This window comes from Blennius ocellaris, assembly GCF_963422515.1.
Source record: "Blennius ocellaris genome assembly, chromosome: 15".
Classification (NCBI taxonomy): Eukaryota; Metazoa; Chordata; class Actinopteri; order Blenniiformes; family Blenniidae; genus Blennius; species Blennius ocellaris.
In genome coordinates, this window is record NC_137664.1 from 4593200 (window position 1) to 4607388 (window position 14189).

At 42.1% G+C, this 14189-nt stretch overlaps 1 protein-coding gene across 3 annotated transcripts in view; it reads right to left on the reverse strand.

Moving 5' to 3' along the window:
* Positions 1-14189, reverse strand: part of fnbp1b (formin binding protein 1b) — a 64237-nt gene that overhangs the window by 41881 nt on the left and 8167 nt on the right. For all 3 annotated transcript variants that reach the window (XM_080510508.1, XM_080510510.1, XM_080510509.1), the window contains exon 2: positions 1186-1301. In XM_080510508.1, the coding sequence (XP_080366634.1) occupies positions 1186-1301 (116 nt within the window). The remainder of the gene's footprint in view (positions 1-1185; positions 1302-14189) is intronic.

A 14189-nucleotide genomic window follows, 5' to 3' on the forward strand; every position in this document is an offset into this window, starting at 1 on the left:
ACTAGTGTTGACTAACTGAATTAAATGAATCACTTGTACATTTTTGTTCATTTCAGATCATATTTCATGTCTCATTAAAATACAATAAAAGACTATGTAGCTCTAACAACACTTATCAAGAAGTATCAAGTTGTTTGTATTGCGAGTAAACTTTGACAAAAGCTGAAAAATAACGAGAAACTGATCTCATCTACAAAAACAATAACAATAACAAGGGAAAAGCATGCAGTTCTGTTAATATTTTCACACATTTTAAGCATGAGGAGTTAATGTGTGCAGAGATATGAGGATAATGGTTGCATGTAAGCACAGACAGCTAGTCCTATTATCTCAAGCTGACTTAAATCTCGAAAAGATGAGTGTCGTGCTCTGTGGAGGATCCGTCCGAAGAGGGTTTCCGCGTAAACACCGCAGGGGTATTGGCTCGTCACTATGAAATAGGGGGCTGGGGTCAATACTTAGAGCATTAGCCATATTGCCTGGCCTCTTTTAAAGATTTGTGGATTTGGTGAAGGGGGTGGGAGTATTCCCGACTGAGCTGACTTGGGAAGCGGGAGGCCGGAGGAGATGAAACCCTTTCAGTGCACGGGATGACTGTGGGCCCATCAAGGGCTTTTGAAAATCAGCGGCTGCACCAAAACATGGGCAGAAATGGAGGGGGTGGAGCCAACACTTGTGGTTGGAGGAAGGGGGGAAAAAAAAAGAAAAATCTGGGTCAGACCTGGGGTTGATAAAGCTGATACCTTGCAGTCTCTATGGAAACACAAGCTCCACCCCTCCACCACCACCACCCCCATACAACCTGACTTCCTCTTGCCTGAAGCCAGCAATAACCGCATGCACGCCGGAGAGAGAGAGAGAGAGAGAGAGAGAGAGCGGCAGACACACAGACAAAACACAGAGGATGGAGGGGGGAAAGACATCCTTTTCCGCTTGCATTACAAATAAAAAAGATATGCTGCTTCCCTGCAATGAACTTATAAGGAGGTAATACACCAAAGCATTAAATCCCATGTGGCATGTTTCATTTCAGTCTGCAGAGGAAAGTCACAGATCAAGGTGAACACCATGAGCAAGTCAGCCTCTTAATTCGAGGACACGATAGTAGGTCGAATTGATCATCAAGTCATTGAGCTGTAAAGCATGTGCTACAATCCGTCATATGAATCACTCTCGGGTACTCACCTAATTTGTTTTGCATAGCTGATTTCAATCTCTGATCTCTCCTTGACGAATTTGGTGTACTTCTCCACAAATTCAATCCCCCACTGCGTATGCTTCTCCAAGTTGTCAAACTGATCCTGCAGGTTAAAAAAAAAAGAAAAGAGAAGAGGTAATGATTACATCATTCGGAGACGAGGGGAGACACATTTGATTAACATACAGACAAAAGAGAAGTTGACGAGCGTGACAAATGATTGAATCAATTTGACTGAGACACTGTGGAAGGATGAAAATTCGTCAACAACCATTTGAAGCATTGTTTTCAGAATCTGATTTCAGCATTTTAGTCTCGCCATCGACCTTATCTGTGCTTAATATCACTCAAAGTCTGACACGGAGGCGAAGAGTAGCTCATAGTAAAAACAGGCGCCGGCAGTCTGATAACCAAACACAGCTGTTCTGCCTGGACTCGCTTTCCTTCATCTGTTCATGACATGTGAGGAAAAAAATGAGCTTTCTGTTGGCTTTGGTCACGTCGAGAAATTTCAAGAAAGCGAGCGTTTCATCTGGGGATAGCGATAAACACACTCAAACACATGCCCCAGTGAAGGTTTTCCGGACGATGACGCTATTGTTAATCCGAAATCAGAATTAGAAATCATGAAAAAAAAACAAAAGACCTTAGTGTAGCTCCAACAGTCCCCCATCCTCTCTTCCAACATGTCTGAAATCCAACGAATAGCTCCTCTTCCACAACTCACTGAGCAGGTAAAGTGTCTGCATGAAACTCTGCGTCTGATTCTAAAGAAAAGCGGTATACGTTTAAGCAGGGTGCATTAAAAGCTCTCTCATAATGAGAGACACAGGAAGCGGTTGTGGTGATGAAAAGCTGAAGATGTACACTACAAGCACTACAGCCTCCCACAACAAAGTTGAGCAGCACTTCACAGGTACATTTTCTTTTAATGGGGTTTAACTGGCTTTTCTTTATTCAGACTGCAGCTTGAGAATAATCCAAGACAAAGTAGTTTTTATGGCTTTTCTGAAGCCACATCATGCCGTAGCAACGTGTGAGGAAATCTTTTGACCACTCTTGGAATGGAAGAGGAAAAAAAAAAGCACTCTAAAATTAACGGTTCACAATTGGAGCACTCGTGGAAAACAAAAGACGGCACTTTCAAGGAGAAAGAGTGGAGGGGGGGGGGGGGTGTTCCAGTCAGCTTTGTTAGTCAGTTTCAATGAGCAATCGCTCATCAACAGGCCACAATACAGAAGAGGAGCGGCAAGATGAAAGGTAACAAATGTGATTATTTTTACTGGAATGGCTTTTAAACCTCACTGTTATCCTTCCTCGGTTCCACTGGGTTCAGACATCAATACCCTGCTTCTTCTTGCACCTACATGAACCCCCCCTCTCTGATCCATTAATGCCTCAAGAGCTTATTCAGTCTCAGACCTAATGTGCCAATTACAGGAATCAAACAACATTTGCTTCATTGTGCCCAGACAGCAACCATCCAGAGGGCACCGAACAGAAAGCACAAGCAAGGCACATCACTGCAGCCACATAATGCACACCGAAGCCTCCTCGCCTCCTCCACACGCATAACTCAGTATTACCCTTTTTTGCAGGGGCACCATCTTATCCACTGTGCCTCAGCGGTGGAATGTGTATCCTATTGAAATATCCAAATCCAGGAAACGTCCATCCAACTGCTTTAAAACTCCAAATTAAGACGAAAAGGCTGACGTCGGGTCGGAGAGGGCTCCAGTGAAAACCATGTCCCAGGTATCCAAACTGGAGCAAGCGCAGATTACAGAGAGAGTGCGCCGGGGTTGGGAAACAATGTCTGCTGACCTCCCCTCCTGACGTCCGCCCGGCCGCCGCCTCCCCCTCCCACCACCCCTTCACTCCCACACGATGACAAAAGAAGCTGCACAGTTGTAGCAAGAAAATCCAGATCTCCTGGGAGGAGGCGAGAATCCAGCGGAGCAGGAGAGAAGCCGAACGCAGCGCTGTGGCTCACTCAAGGACGCACTGTGAGAGCTGAGGCCGCGGCTAGCCCACAGCATTCAGGCTCAATGCTCCGTCAGGCGTAAGGTGGAATAAGTGGGATGGGAGAGGAGGATGGCAAGAGAGCGGAAAAACAGAGAGAGGAGGAGGAGGTGGAGGGGGGGGGGGCTTGAAAGGACAGAAGAGGCGGGATTACATGGGAGTGGATTAGATTCAGGGGGGGAAACCAAGCCCTGCAGCTGGAGTCGTCTAAACTTTACCACCACCCCACCACCCCCCCCATGCGCCTTCACTTTGCTGCTTTATAAAAAAAACCAAATACAAATAAAAGAATACCAACAATAAGATGAGCTGCTATCATGAGTCATTCTGAGATCATTCTCTGCAAACATCACATCAGACAGGAGGGGGAAATGGAAAAAAGCAGTCAACAAAGCATTTTCCCAGGTACAAGAGGGGAAGGAGAATAATAAATTATGAATTGGAGGGAAAGATCCATGCAAGAAAACAACACATTAAAGTAAAATGAGTCTAAGCGACTTTTTTTTTTCACTGTAGTCCCACGAGCTCATTAAATCAAACCCCCCCCGGCCCCCCCATCATCGCAGGTTGTAAAGTATTCAAGACAATGAAAAATACATTCCCGTCTCGACATAAAAACCAGACGCAGTGACACAATTGTAAAAAGGGGGAGAGGAAGATAACGAACTTTAGCAGCGGAAATCAGAACAAGTCAATGAAACAAAAACTCATCAAAGCGATCGTAAAGTCCATATGTGTGATCAAACAGAACTATTAAAAGTATGTTGGCTTTCTCTGGGAAATGACCTATTTTGTGAAGTATTCAACTGATAGTTTAGAAACCAAATTAGACCCCGTTTACGCCACGGCGTGGCAAGAGAAGACACATTGTTTTTGTTTCAGAAAAGTAATGTCGTCCCCCCCCGTTTCCAGAGAGTCAAAACGTTCACAAAAATGTACATTTTCAGTGGCTCCGAGCACAGTTCTCGTGTAAATGAAAGTTTACGAAAAGTTGGTTTCCAATGTAGTGATTCAAAATGAATGTCTAATTTTGGGGACCGCATGGTTGTGTCTCACCTCGCAGCAAAAATACGAGTTCAGAGGTTCTTCCTCTTTATTTTTACAGACACTCCGGATTTCTTCCACAATTCAAAGCCTTGTGTTCGATGATATTTGGTGACTCTAAAATTGAGTGAATGTGAATGCGTGTAATTGTCTCATGGCATGTATCGGTGGGTAAATAAGAATGGAATCGTTTTTGAATTGTGGATAAACAATTGACCAAGTCTGGAGATTTCAGGGTTTTTTTTTAATCAAAGCAAAGCAATGGTGGGTGGATATGGGAGAAACTGCAGATGTACATAAATCTTAACAAGTGGTTTTAATCATAGCAAAAACCAACATTTAAAGCTTATTTTGTAGATATTCTCTCACAAGAGTTGATTTTATGACCTGGCTGCATACTCAGGTGAATGTGTGCAAAATTAACAGTGTCTATAAGTCAAAAGTTATCTAATTTACAGTCATGTTTATGTAGACCATTGTAAAAAAGCTCCACTAACACCTAATAACTTCCTCTCCTGCGTTGGACTTTCTTCCACTCTTCCATTTGAGGCCTCTGACACCTGACCTTGGTCCTGTGGGAGGGAACGAGTGGGGGGGGGGACAAGCAAGCCCATTCTGCTTATTATTTTAGGATGTAGTCCCACTCGCTGCATGCACCATTGTGGCCGTACACGAAAGATAATAAATAGAACCGTGTAGCTAAATGTGTTTTATTATCCGGGAAATGGGAAACAGGTTCCAGCAGAGAACAAAGGGGGACGCCTAGGTGGTTACTAAATATAAGTCGGCTGTAGGAAAACATATATTTGCTTGTTTAAGGACCAACTGACTTGACCTCCAACTGTTCCTTTTGTAGTAAAGTATCCGACGGTCGGTTAATCTGAAATAACACACGTTAGTTTTAAGCTTCTATTTTGCTTAAAGTACTCCAACTTCACCTATACTGAGGCCTTACTGACCTTAATGCCTTCAATATGGTGGTTTTCTGTTTGTATCACCAGCCTAAGGTTTTATTTTTGTGTGGAATTTGCAGGTTCTTCGTGTGTTTGTGTTTTCTAAAGATATTCCTCTGCATTCTATAGTCTTTATTCTGTCTTTTATGTAATTGTTTGATGTTTTCCTCAAGTAATTCCAGTATGTTTTTGTTTTTTTTGCAAACCATGCAGATACACTGATCTAATCTAATCTAATTGGACAACATAGCATGACCACACAATGAAGACTGTTAATATGATAAATATTGTGATAAATGAGCTCACAAACATGACAAAGTAGCAAATTTTAATAACTTACATTTTGGAGAGAAGCTCTCCTGTTTTTCCTCAATTCTATCAGAGTGGCAGCAGAGAGTAAAAACATTGCTGTGACACAACATCATCAGAAGTTAAGAGTCAGATGTTAACCTGGAAATATGCCATTTTGCAAGCAAAGATATTTTGGCGATCAAATCTTGAGCAGCAAAAATGATCTAAATTGGAGAGTAATGTGTTGTTGTGGGATCAAAATGAAGCGTAGACGTCTGAAAAACAAGGTATTTCACTTGTATGACTACAAAACAAAAACGAACTGATCTTCTTCCACGACGGAGTCAAGATAATAGGTTCACAGATCAAGAACCCGATCCCAACGTCAGATCAGCAAAAGTGGAGCAGGGAGACTTTACGACGTAGTTAAATCATCGGAACAAACACTCCTGGGGACACGCGTAACTTTATTGGAGCCTTACCGCCCCTGCAGAGGACTGTCTGCTGCTCTGATGATCACAGCAAAATCAATATAGCATTACAGGAGCAGAAATAAAAGAAGGAGCAGTCTCATTGTCCAACCAAGGGGAAAGAACAACTCACAGGAATGGGGTTGTGGTCGTGTAATGAATTAAAAAACAAGATGTAAATTTAGATGCAAATGATGAAAGTTTAGTGCTGGACAGGTATTTCATGCCACAATCACAGGATTTACATAAACTGACCTCCAAACGGCGAAATAAATATGAATTCATCCGATATAACTGTATGGCGCAAAACACCAAAGTTTATTTGACCTCACTTTGATGCAGCTGTATGAATGAATTCAACCTCCATCTGGCTTTCATGCATTCACAATTCAGTTTCACACTTTCCAAACTTAGCTTCGAGCTTTCACATTGTGTCAGTATTGGCTGCGTGAAGCCTCCCCACTGAGAGGAAACCTGTCAGAGAAAAGACAGACAAAGAAAAGAGAGACCCCCACACAAAAGCGGAGGGCGAGCGCTCCACAAAGGCTGAGGGGACAGATGTTGAGCAGGGGTGGCAGGAGTGAGGACAATGAGACAAGAAGCCTTTAAATGCTTTTGTCTTCGATTTCATGGTTCGATTTGTTAGCAGGCGGACAGCTCAGCGCTTCTTTAGTCCTCTGCATGCCCATCTGGAGTCCTCGGCAATTGTTTCACACCTGAAGACGGGTTTCCATGTGGCCTCGTCACATTATTTCGAGTTATATCAGGACTCTCGTTAGCTGGCAAACTCCAAACTGCAGATGAAAACTGGGAAACTGTGTTCATCCAGACGTATTCATTATGAGTTGGCACTGTTGGTTGTTTTTGTAATGAAACTACACACATATTAGAGAGCAATAGGCTATAAACATTATCAACGGCAAGCACACTCAGACTTTCGTATGGACTCTGAGCTATGGAACCACCAAGTCCTAGGAGAATTTGGATTGAGAATTAATACACTCTGGAGGCCGCCATTGTTATTGTCCATGTGCAAAAGGACTATTTACTATAATAGTGGCAATAGTAGCATAGTGGCAATAGTAGCATCTCAGAAAAGTTGCGTTTTCCCTCCTGAGCACTGTTATCGTGTAAACGGACACTCAACGTTTTCTGTTTTCACCTGAAAAGTTTGTATAAAAGGGGTCCTAAGTTGGCAGTAGAGGAGTAAGAAAATGTAACTAGTTACTTTGGAACCTTAAATTAGCTTTATCTTTTTGTCACCATGGGTTCAGCATGTCGAAAATTGCTCTGTATGGGTCCGTTTATGATTGATTCAATCATTGGAGGAACATGCTGTACCGTGTGGACGTTGCCAGTTCTGATTTCTGAACTAATTCGTTACAGGTATGCTGGAAACAGGCTAATGGTTTATGCTAGATACAGCAGAGTTAGTTCGAGGTTTATGCAGTGAAATAGCGAAACTGCATCAGCTATTGCTGAAGCTACCAGAGAAAGGCAGCAGCTCTCAAACTGTTTCAATTTCATAAGGACAAGTTCACGGAAACCCCAGTGATTCTGAGTCATTTCATGAAAGATCAGTTACTTGCACGTTACTTTAGAATACAAATTTCCCAGCTGCATACAGCTTGACCACAGCAGGACCGGACACACCGCAGACGGAGAAACGCAGCATTTGGCCGTGTCTCAGCACCGTGGGCGTCCAGCAGCAAGAACAAATATTTGGTGGGGATGCCAAACCCTCTCAGAAACACACACTGGTCTTTGTCCAAGAAAGCAAGGCGGAACAATGCCTCCATAGCCTGGTGTAACCCCAGTGTCGGAGAAGAGTCACAGGAAAGAGGGGCGGCTGCCTCGCGCGCGTATACCAACGTGCACGTGCACACACATAAACAAAGATGGCAGTTCACTGAATAAGCTGCCCTCAGCTATTTAACTCCGGGTTATTAAAGGTTGAAGGGTCGGCAACCTCTGACCCCGTCGATGAGAATTTCGACACATAAATACATAAAAATCCGTTCTTTACACCTTTTATGCTTCAAAGCAACCGACACATATTCTACTCTTTGATTGCCAAAGAGTGGCAACTGAACTGACATTGACAAAGACACATTAATAATTGCTCCTCGGGATGGGTCATCAACCGCCTGCCAGAGAATATACGTATAAATACAGCATGAAGAAAAGCACTCAGAGGCAAACATACGCAAAACTTTCTGCAAAATATGAGCAGCTGTTTGGGGCAGCGGGTGACCTTATGTGTAAGAGCGCTTGTTTGCATGCCATGTAGATATTAATAGCAACAACGCCTCTGCCGGTCTGAAATTTAAGAAAGTGTGTCGGCGTGCGCACACGTGTTCATACATTTCCTCTCCGTGCCCGCTTGGACATGGTCATCTCAACACCGCTATTATGGGATCTCAGGGATTCCGACAATGTTCTTGATGGTATGATTAAATAGGAAAAACAGTTTTTGTTTGAACATTTACATAAACATTTTAACATTTTTCACTTGAACATTTAAAAAGATTCCAACTGAATGCTTACCAAATAAAATAATACTATTTTTAGATGCAGATCCAACCTGTTTTGCTTGTATTAGATATTTAACCCACCACTGGAAGCTCCTTTTTATCCTTTAGATTTAGTTTTCTCAGTTTGAAGATCAAAACGACATGAACTACACAAAGGGCTCCAAGTAGGATGGCGAAAACAACAGTTTAATAAGAGAAAACACGTTAATTACAGAAACAACACTTGAAAGCCAAATGTTAGAAAAGCCCTGGAAACCATCTTGTGTAACAAAGAAGTCGTTGCCACTGCTGGGCTAAATGTGCTGCTCAGACTGCACTAAATAAATCACAAACTATGATTCAGGTGTCGTGTGAAGAAACCGTAGAAGAAAAACCTTGTGCAATACTTCACAGTGCCACTTTGAGGCAAACTTCCTGGGTGTTGAGCAGATTGCATACATCACGCACTTACACAACTCAATGGAAAATATGACTTTCATTTGCTATCATATTTATATTTACACCCACGGTATCATGTTCCCAAAACATGGCTTTGACCATTATGTAACCTGCTACCTTTCTCTATTAATGCTGGTAAAAAGAATTACGTTTGAGCTGTTGGTTTCCTCAATAAGAGAACCTTTTTGTGGCCGTTAAGTAACAGGAAATTGCTGCCTCTCAGCTGTGAGTCATAATAGCCGAGACTCACGGACATCAAAAAGAAACCTGCAGCATTTATTCATCATCCAGAGAGGTATTCTCTTTTCTTGTGTCGCCGCAAACATCCAGTGCACCACATGCAACCTCACCCAGTCCGGTGAACTCAAAGACAATTAGGTAAATACAATCACTTCTTTGCTCACTTACAGCACTGGTCATCTTCATCTGCAGCAGCACCTGCAGATACTCTTCATACGCACTCAGCTGGCGCTCCTCTTTCGGCTCCTCTTTTTCTGGTTTCACAGAAAACGTGTTGTCCAGGAAGACAAAAAACTCGCTCCTTCGACGCAACATGCTCATGGTATTAATGCAGTAACATATGGAGAAGAACAAACTGAGTTAATCCATCCAAGAGGAGGAGGAGGGGGGTGAAACAAAAGAACAAGTCTGAGAGCAAATTAAATTCCAACAAAGTTTAGATAGAATCCAGAGTACAGAAGTGCAGAATCCAAAGGTATTATATATCCAAGCACATCTTCATCTCATGAGGATCAATCGACACCATGCGACCAGTCAGAACGAACGGTATCATGAGAACTAATGTGGTTACCAGCACAGAACTTGATTAAATGGCGCTGTTATTAATCTGATTACTCCATGGCCCTCCTGACTACCTTTAGCACCCAATAGGCTGCTCTGTGGATTAATCCTGCTTGGCCAGTAAACACACATTAGCCATTGTTCCCGCTGAGCTGTTTTTGTTCTTTTGGGGGGGGTGAGGGTGGGTGAGGGTAAAGCTCTTTAATGCTTACGTAACTCAATGGAATAAGGCAAACTTTGCACTCTGGAATATTCCCAATATGAAGGTGTCGCGGTGACGCTTTATGTACTAATCTGCTTTTACACGGCAGATTATCAACAAACAGGTAAATATCATCTCCCGTTTCGTCAGGAAACAAGAAGTTCTCCAGACTGGCCTTTTGACAAAATATCTCCCATCCCTGTTGAATGGCTACAGACAGATATAGCAAGTTGGAACTGATTGAGTTATTATACATCAGCTCAATGGCCTGGTGAGGACTGAATATGTAAGTGTCCCCCATTTTAGTCACACATTGCATTGTTTGATTTAATTTTCAAACATACTGAAAAAAAAAGCTAATAAGCAGCTAATTTAGCGAAGGGTTCAGTTCCCATCCCGGGCTGCCTTTTCCAGCTAACATTATGAAAAGGGCAGAGTACATCCTGAGCAGGCCACTAATTCATTACCGACAATTACTCATACACACACATTCACACGCATGGACAATTCAGATGCAGTACAGACCTGGCATCAACATGTGTTTTGGGTGATCCCATCACATGTGGCGAGCCCTGATGCAGATTGTTTACATTTGTCTATATCGTGTGTTTTGGGCTCAGCACTTGAAATCGGATTGTATTATATTGTATGTCCGTCATTTTCACTCAATTGCCCGGCACGCAGTTTTAATTCATCCGCGATTAGGCACCGTGTCTCTGCAGACCCCCAGGAAAGGATGTTCATGTTCTTTTTTTTTTAATAGTTCCTTTGGAAAGTTGGAAAGGCTGTATAACTCAGACCAGCACATTCTCTTAAACAAAAACACGGCGTGTACTGATTGTTGTTTGTGTATGACAGATTTTCCTGCCATGCCACCATCCCCGGGCTGCATTCACGACATATGCTGTTCACACTACAAAACCTATTTGGTCAGATGCGTCCATGTTCACCTCGGGAAGTGGTTTTCGAGTGAAAACGTTTTGTTACCTGTTCAGACGTGTCTTTATTGCTCGCCACTTTCACACCGAAATACATGTTAACTAATCAAGCGTGGTTTTGAAGCCAAAGTGAAATCTACTCTTGCATGAAGAGACCATGCAAACCCCGACATGATCCAATTTTTTGTTTTGAGCCAAGAGTGATAATCATTATGCCATCATACCACCCCAAGCCAAACTCGTTTTAAATTATTTAATCCGAAAAGATACGAATCATACAGAGGAGCATGTTCAAACTTGACAGTGTTCATTGGTTAGAATGCGCAATATAACAGAACACATGGAAATCATGTGTGATTCAACTGTGAATGCAGCACGAATTAAAGGCGTCTGAATGACACAAACAAATATTTCCTTGATGGTGTTGGCAGGTACAAAATCTTCATCCATACCAGAAACTCTCAGCCTGTTAGAAATATGACCACAGTAATCCCACGACAGCACTCAAGTTTCTAAAACTTATAAAATCAGTCAATATAATATGTTATGCAAAGCTGTTTTCTCTATTTCTGCTTCTGTCCCGACTCCATGTTTAAAAACAGCCTTAAAATCTAACAAAAAGGAGAAAAGTATCATGCCTGTTTGTTTGTTTGTTTGTTTGACCTACTGTATGTCATGGTCTTTTTGGTTCGTAGGTAAACACTGTCATGAAACATGCAAAAAGGTCAAAGCTGGGACTTAATACTGTCCTCGGCATGTAAATGACACATGTGACCCCCTGCTGTTCACTAATGGTCCAAACGCTTACATCAGTTTGCAGGTGAAAATCCTGTCAGAGGCAGACATGCTGCAGTATGTCAGCGTGTCTTGTTTTGCTACTGCACCTCGCAGTAACAACATGCTTTGTTTGCATTTGCTTCAAATTATAACCTTCAAGATTATTATACTTCTTTGCCAATAGGTGTCAGTCTTCAAGTTTAATCATGGATTCCACAGAGCTTACCCCCCTCTCCCCCCCCAAACAAAAACATACAAACAAACAGGACTGGCTTATAATTATGCCCGCTGGCAAATATTATGGGAGTAAATGAGAGACTAGATTAAACATGTTTTATGCGCTTTACACTTTGACCCAACCGGGTGTCTCAATTACTGTCTTCAGTTCATAAATAGATTTGTCAGTGTCACGTAAGACATCAGATGTTTGAACAGCTCTTTGCTCACTGTGGTTTATATTCAGAAAATAAATTTAAAAAAAGCCGTTCTTCAGTAGGGCTCCATTTACCTAAGCGCAAACCAGTTATGCAATCTTTCACACCTTTGTCTTCCGATTAAACAAAGTGGTAGACGTTTTGTTGTTGATGCACGTGAGAACTCATTGCGCTGCAAACAAATGCTGCAAACACAAATTTGATGCAAAAACTGTCTTGTGAGCATGTTAAATGCAGATAAATGAGCAATGATTTATGAGCTTAACATATCGTATTTTTGGAGGTTTGAGGTCAACTAGTCACTTGAAATTGCTCGTAGGTGTGAATGTGACTGGGCATTTGTTTGTTTGTTTCTCTGTTTGTCCTGGGATGAACTGGTAAATGTGCATCTTTACTTTTCATAGATGGATGATACAAGATGGACGGATGGACTCAGACTCCCTCAAACATCCAAAAGATGGGCTTGTTATGTGAAACGGTGTCTGGCAGCCTGCCCTGGGTTCACCCTCCCTTTTGAATAATGTCTGCTGCGATCGGCTCCAGTTTCCCAGACCCTACCTACAGATAAGGGAGTAGGATATTGGGATGTATTATCTGCTCAAGCTGACAGAAAAAAAACACATCATGCTTGCTGGATATAACACTCAACTGTCTGGAGATAGTTTGAATTCAGTAGTACGTCAATTATTAGTTTATATACATTATAAAGACTAATACATGGGAACTCCAGAGATGAAAGATATGCTGGATCGCCTCCTCATCTAACGCCCACTTTTCCATTCCCCAGCTGCTACAAACTCCACTGAATGGGGGGGAAAAAGACACTGCCATAGGCTACAGGGATTTAAACTGATATTCTCTTTACTTTCTCTCTTTCCCACTGATGCATGAGCCTCGGAGGATTTTCTAAGTACTTTCCATGTATTTTTTAACATGAACTGAAATCTCTGGTTGAGGCAGTTTCCCAGCCAAGACCTCTGAATTATGTGGCAGCTCTCTCACTCCACCCAACACGCCTGGTCTCGGGGTATGAGTCGAGGATGGTACTTTCGATGACGCTTCCTGACACGACAGGCAGATGAGTCATCTTGGCGGGACTCTGATCTGCTGGCGCGTTTCATTTTGGCAAAAACAGTGGCAGGTACTTTTTTTTTTCTCTTTGTACTCAATATGTAATATGTGGGGAGACGCCTAACTACCTGTTCGGGAGGAAATGTGAGATTATGATCAATGTGAGGAAGTCTATTTCGGTTATTGAGGACAGACCTTGCTGACAAGAATGGATGAAAATTAAGAAAGCTTGGAAAGACAAGGCAAATATTGCTTAATGATAAATTATAGTGAAATTATGTGACAATGAGCAAATCCTATGGACAGATTTTCACTAAATAGTGTTGTCTTACATCATGCCACTGTTTCTAAAATAAAATGTGTTTCTGGGCTGTTATAAAAGAAACCAAAATGGGAGAGTGTATCCACTACACCACTGGATATAACCAATGATAAAGAAAGACTTAAGTATATGATGTTGATATATACTTAACAGTACCCTTTCTCCACTTGGGCCAGTTTTAAAAAGAAGTTTCTCATAATTTTCCCCTGATTTATGAGCTTTTGGCTTATGGCCTGCAGCCACCAGCTGTGAATAAATGAAATAGGAACCGTTGTCAACTAAATCAAGGCCTAATATATTGCTGAATGCATAGTTCATATGCAGATTCCAATCATTGAAATCCAGTGGTGATAATATATGCAATATATTAGGCAGACAAAAAATGACAAACAACTGACATTTACTGCCGTAACCATTCAAAATACAATCGATTATCTCTGCCTTTTCTGTCCAGTGTCATGCAGACCAATAAATCCCCACCCACCCTACAAACTGGCCCCAACAATGAAATGGAAGTCCATACAGCCTTTGGCAGATCTGGGAAGCCTCATCTCTAAAAGGGAAAAAATGTTTGTGTTTATTAAATCAGTGAGTCATCATGACTGCGAAAGAAGAAAAGAGCAAGTGAGACATTTTAAAGAAACGCACAAGTGGGCTGAAGTGGAATCTGGAAATATCCACAGCAGTTAAGGAG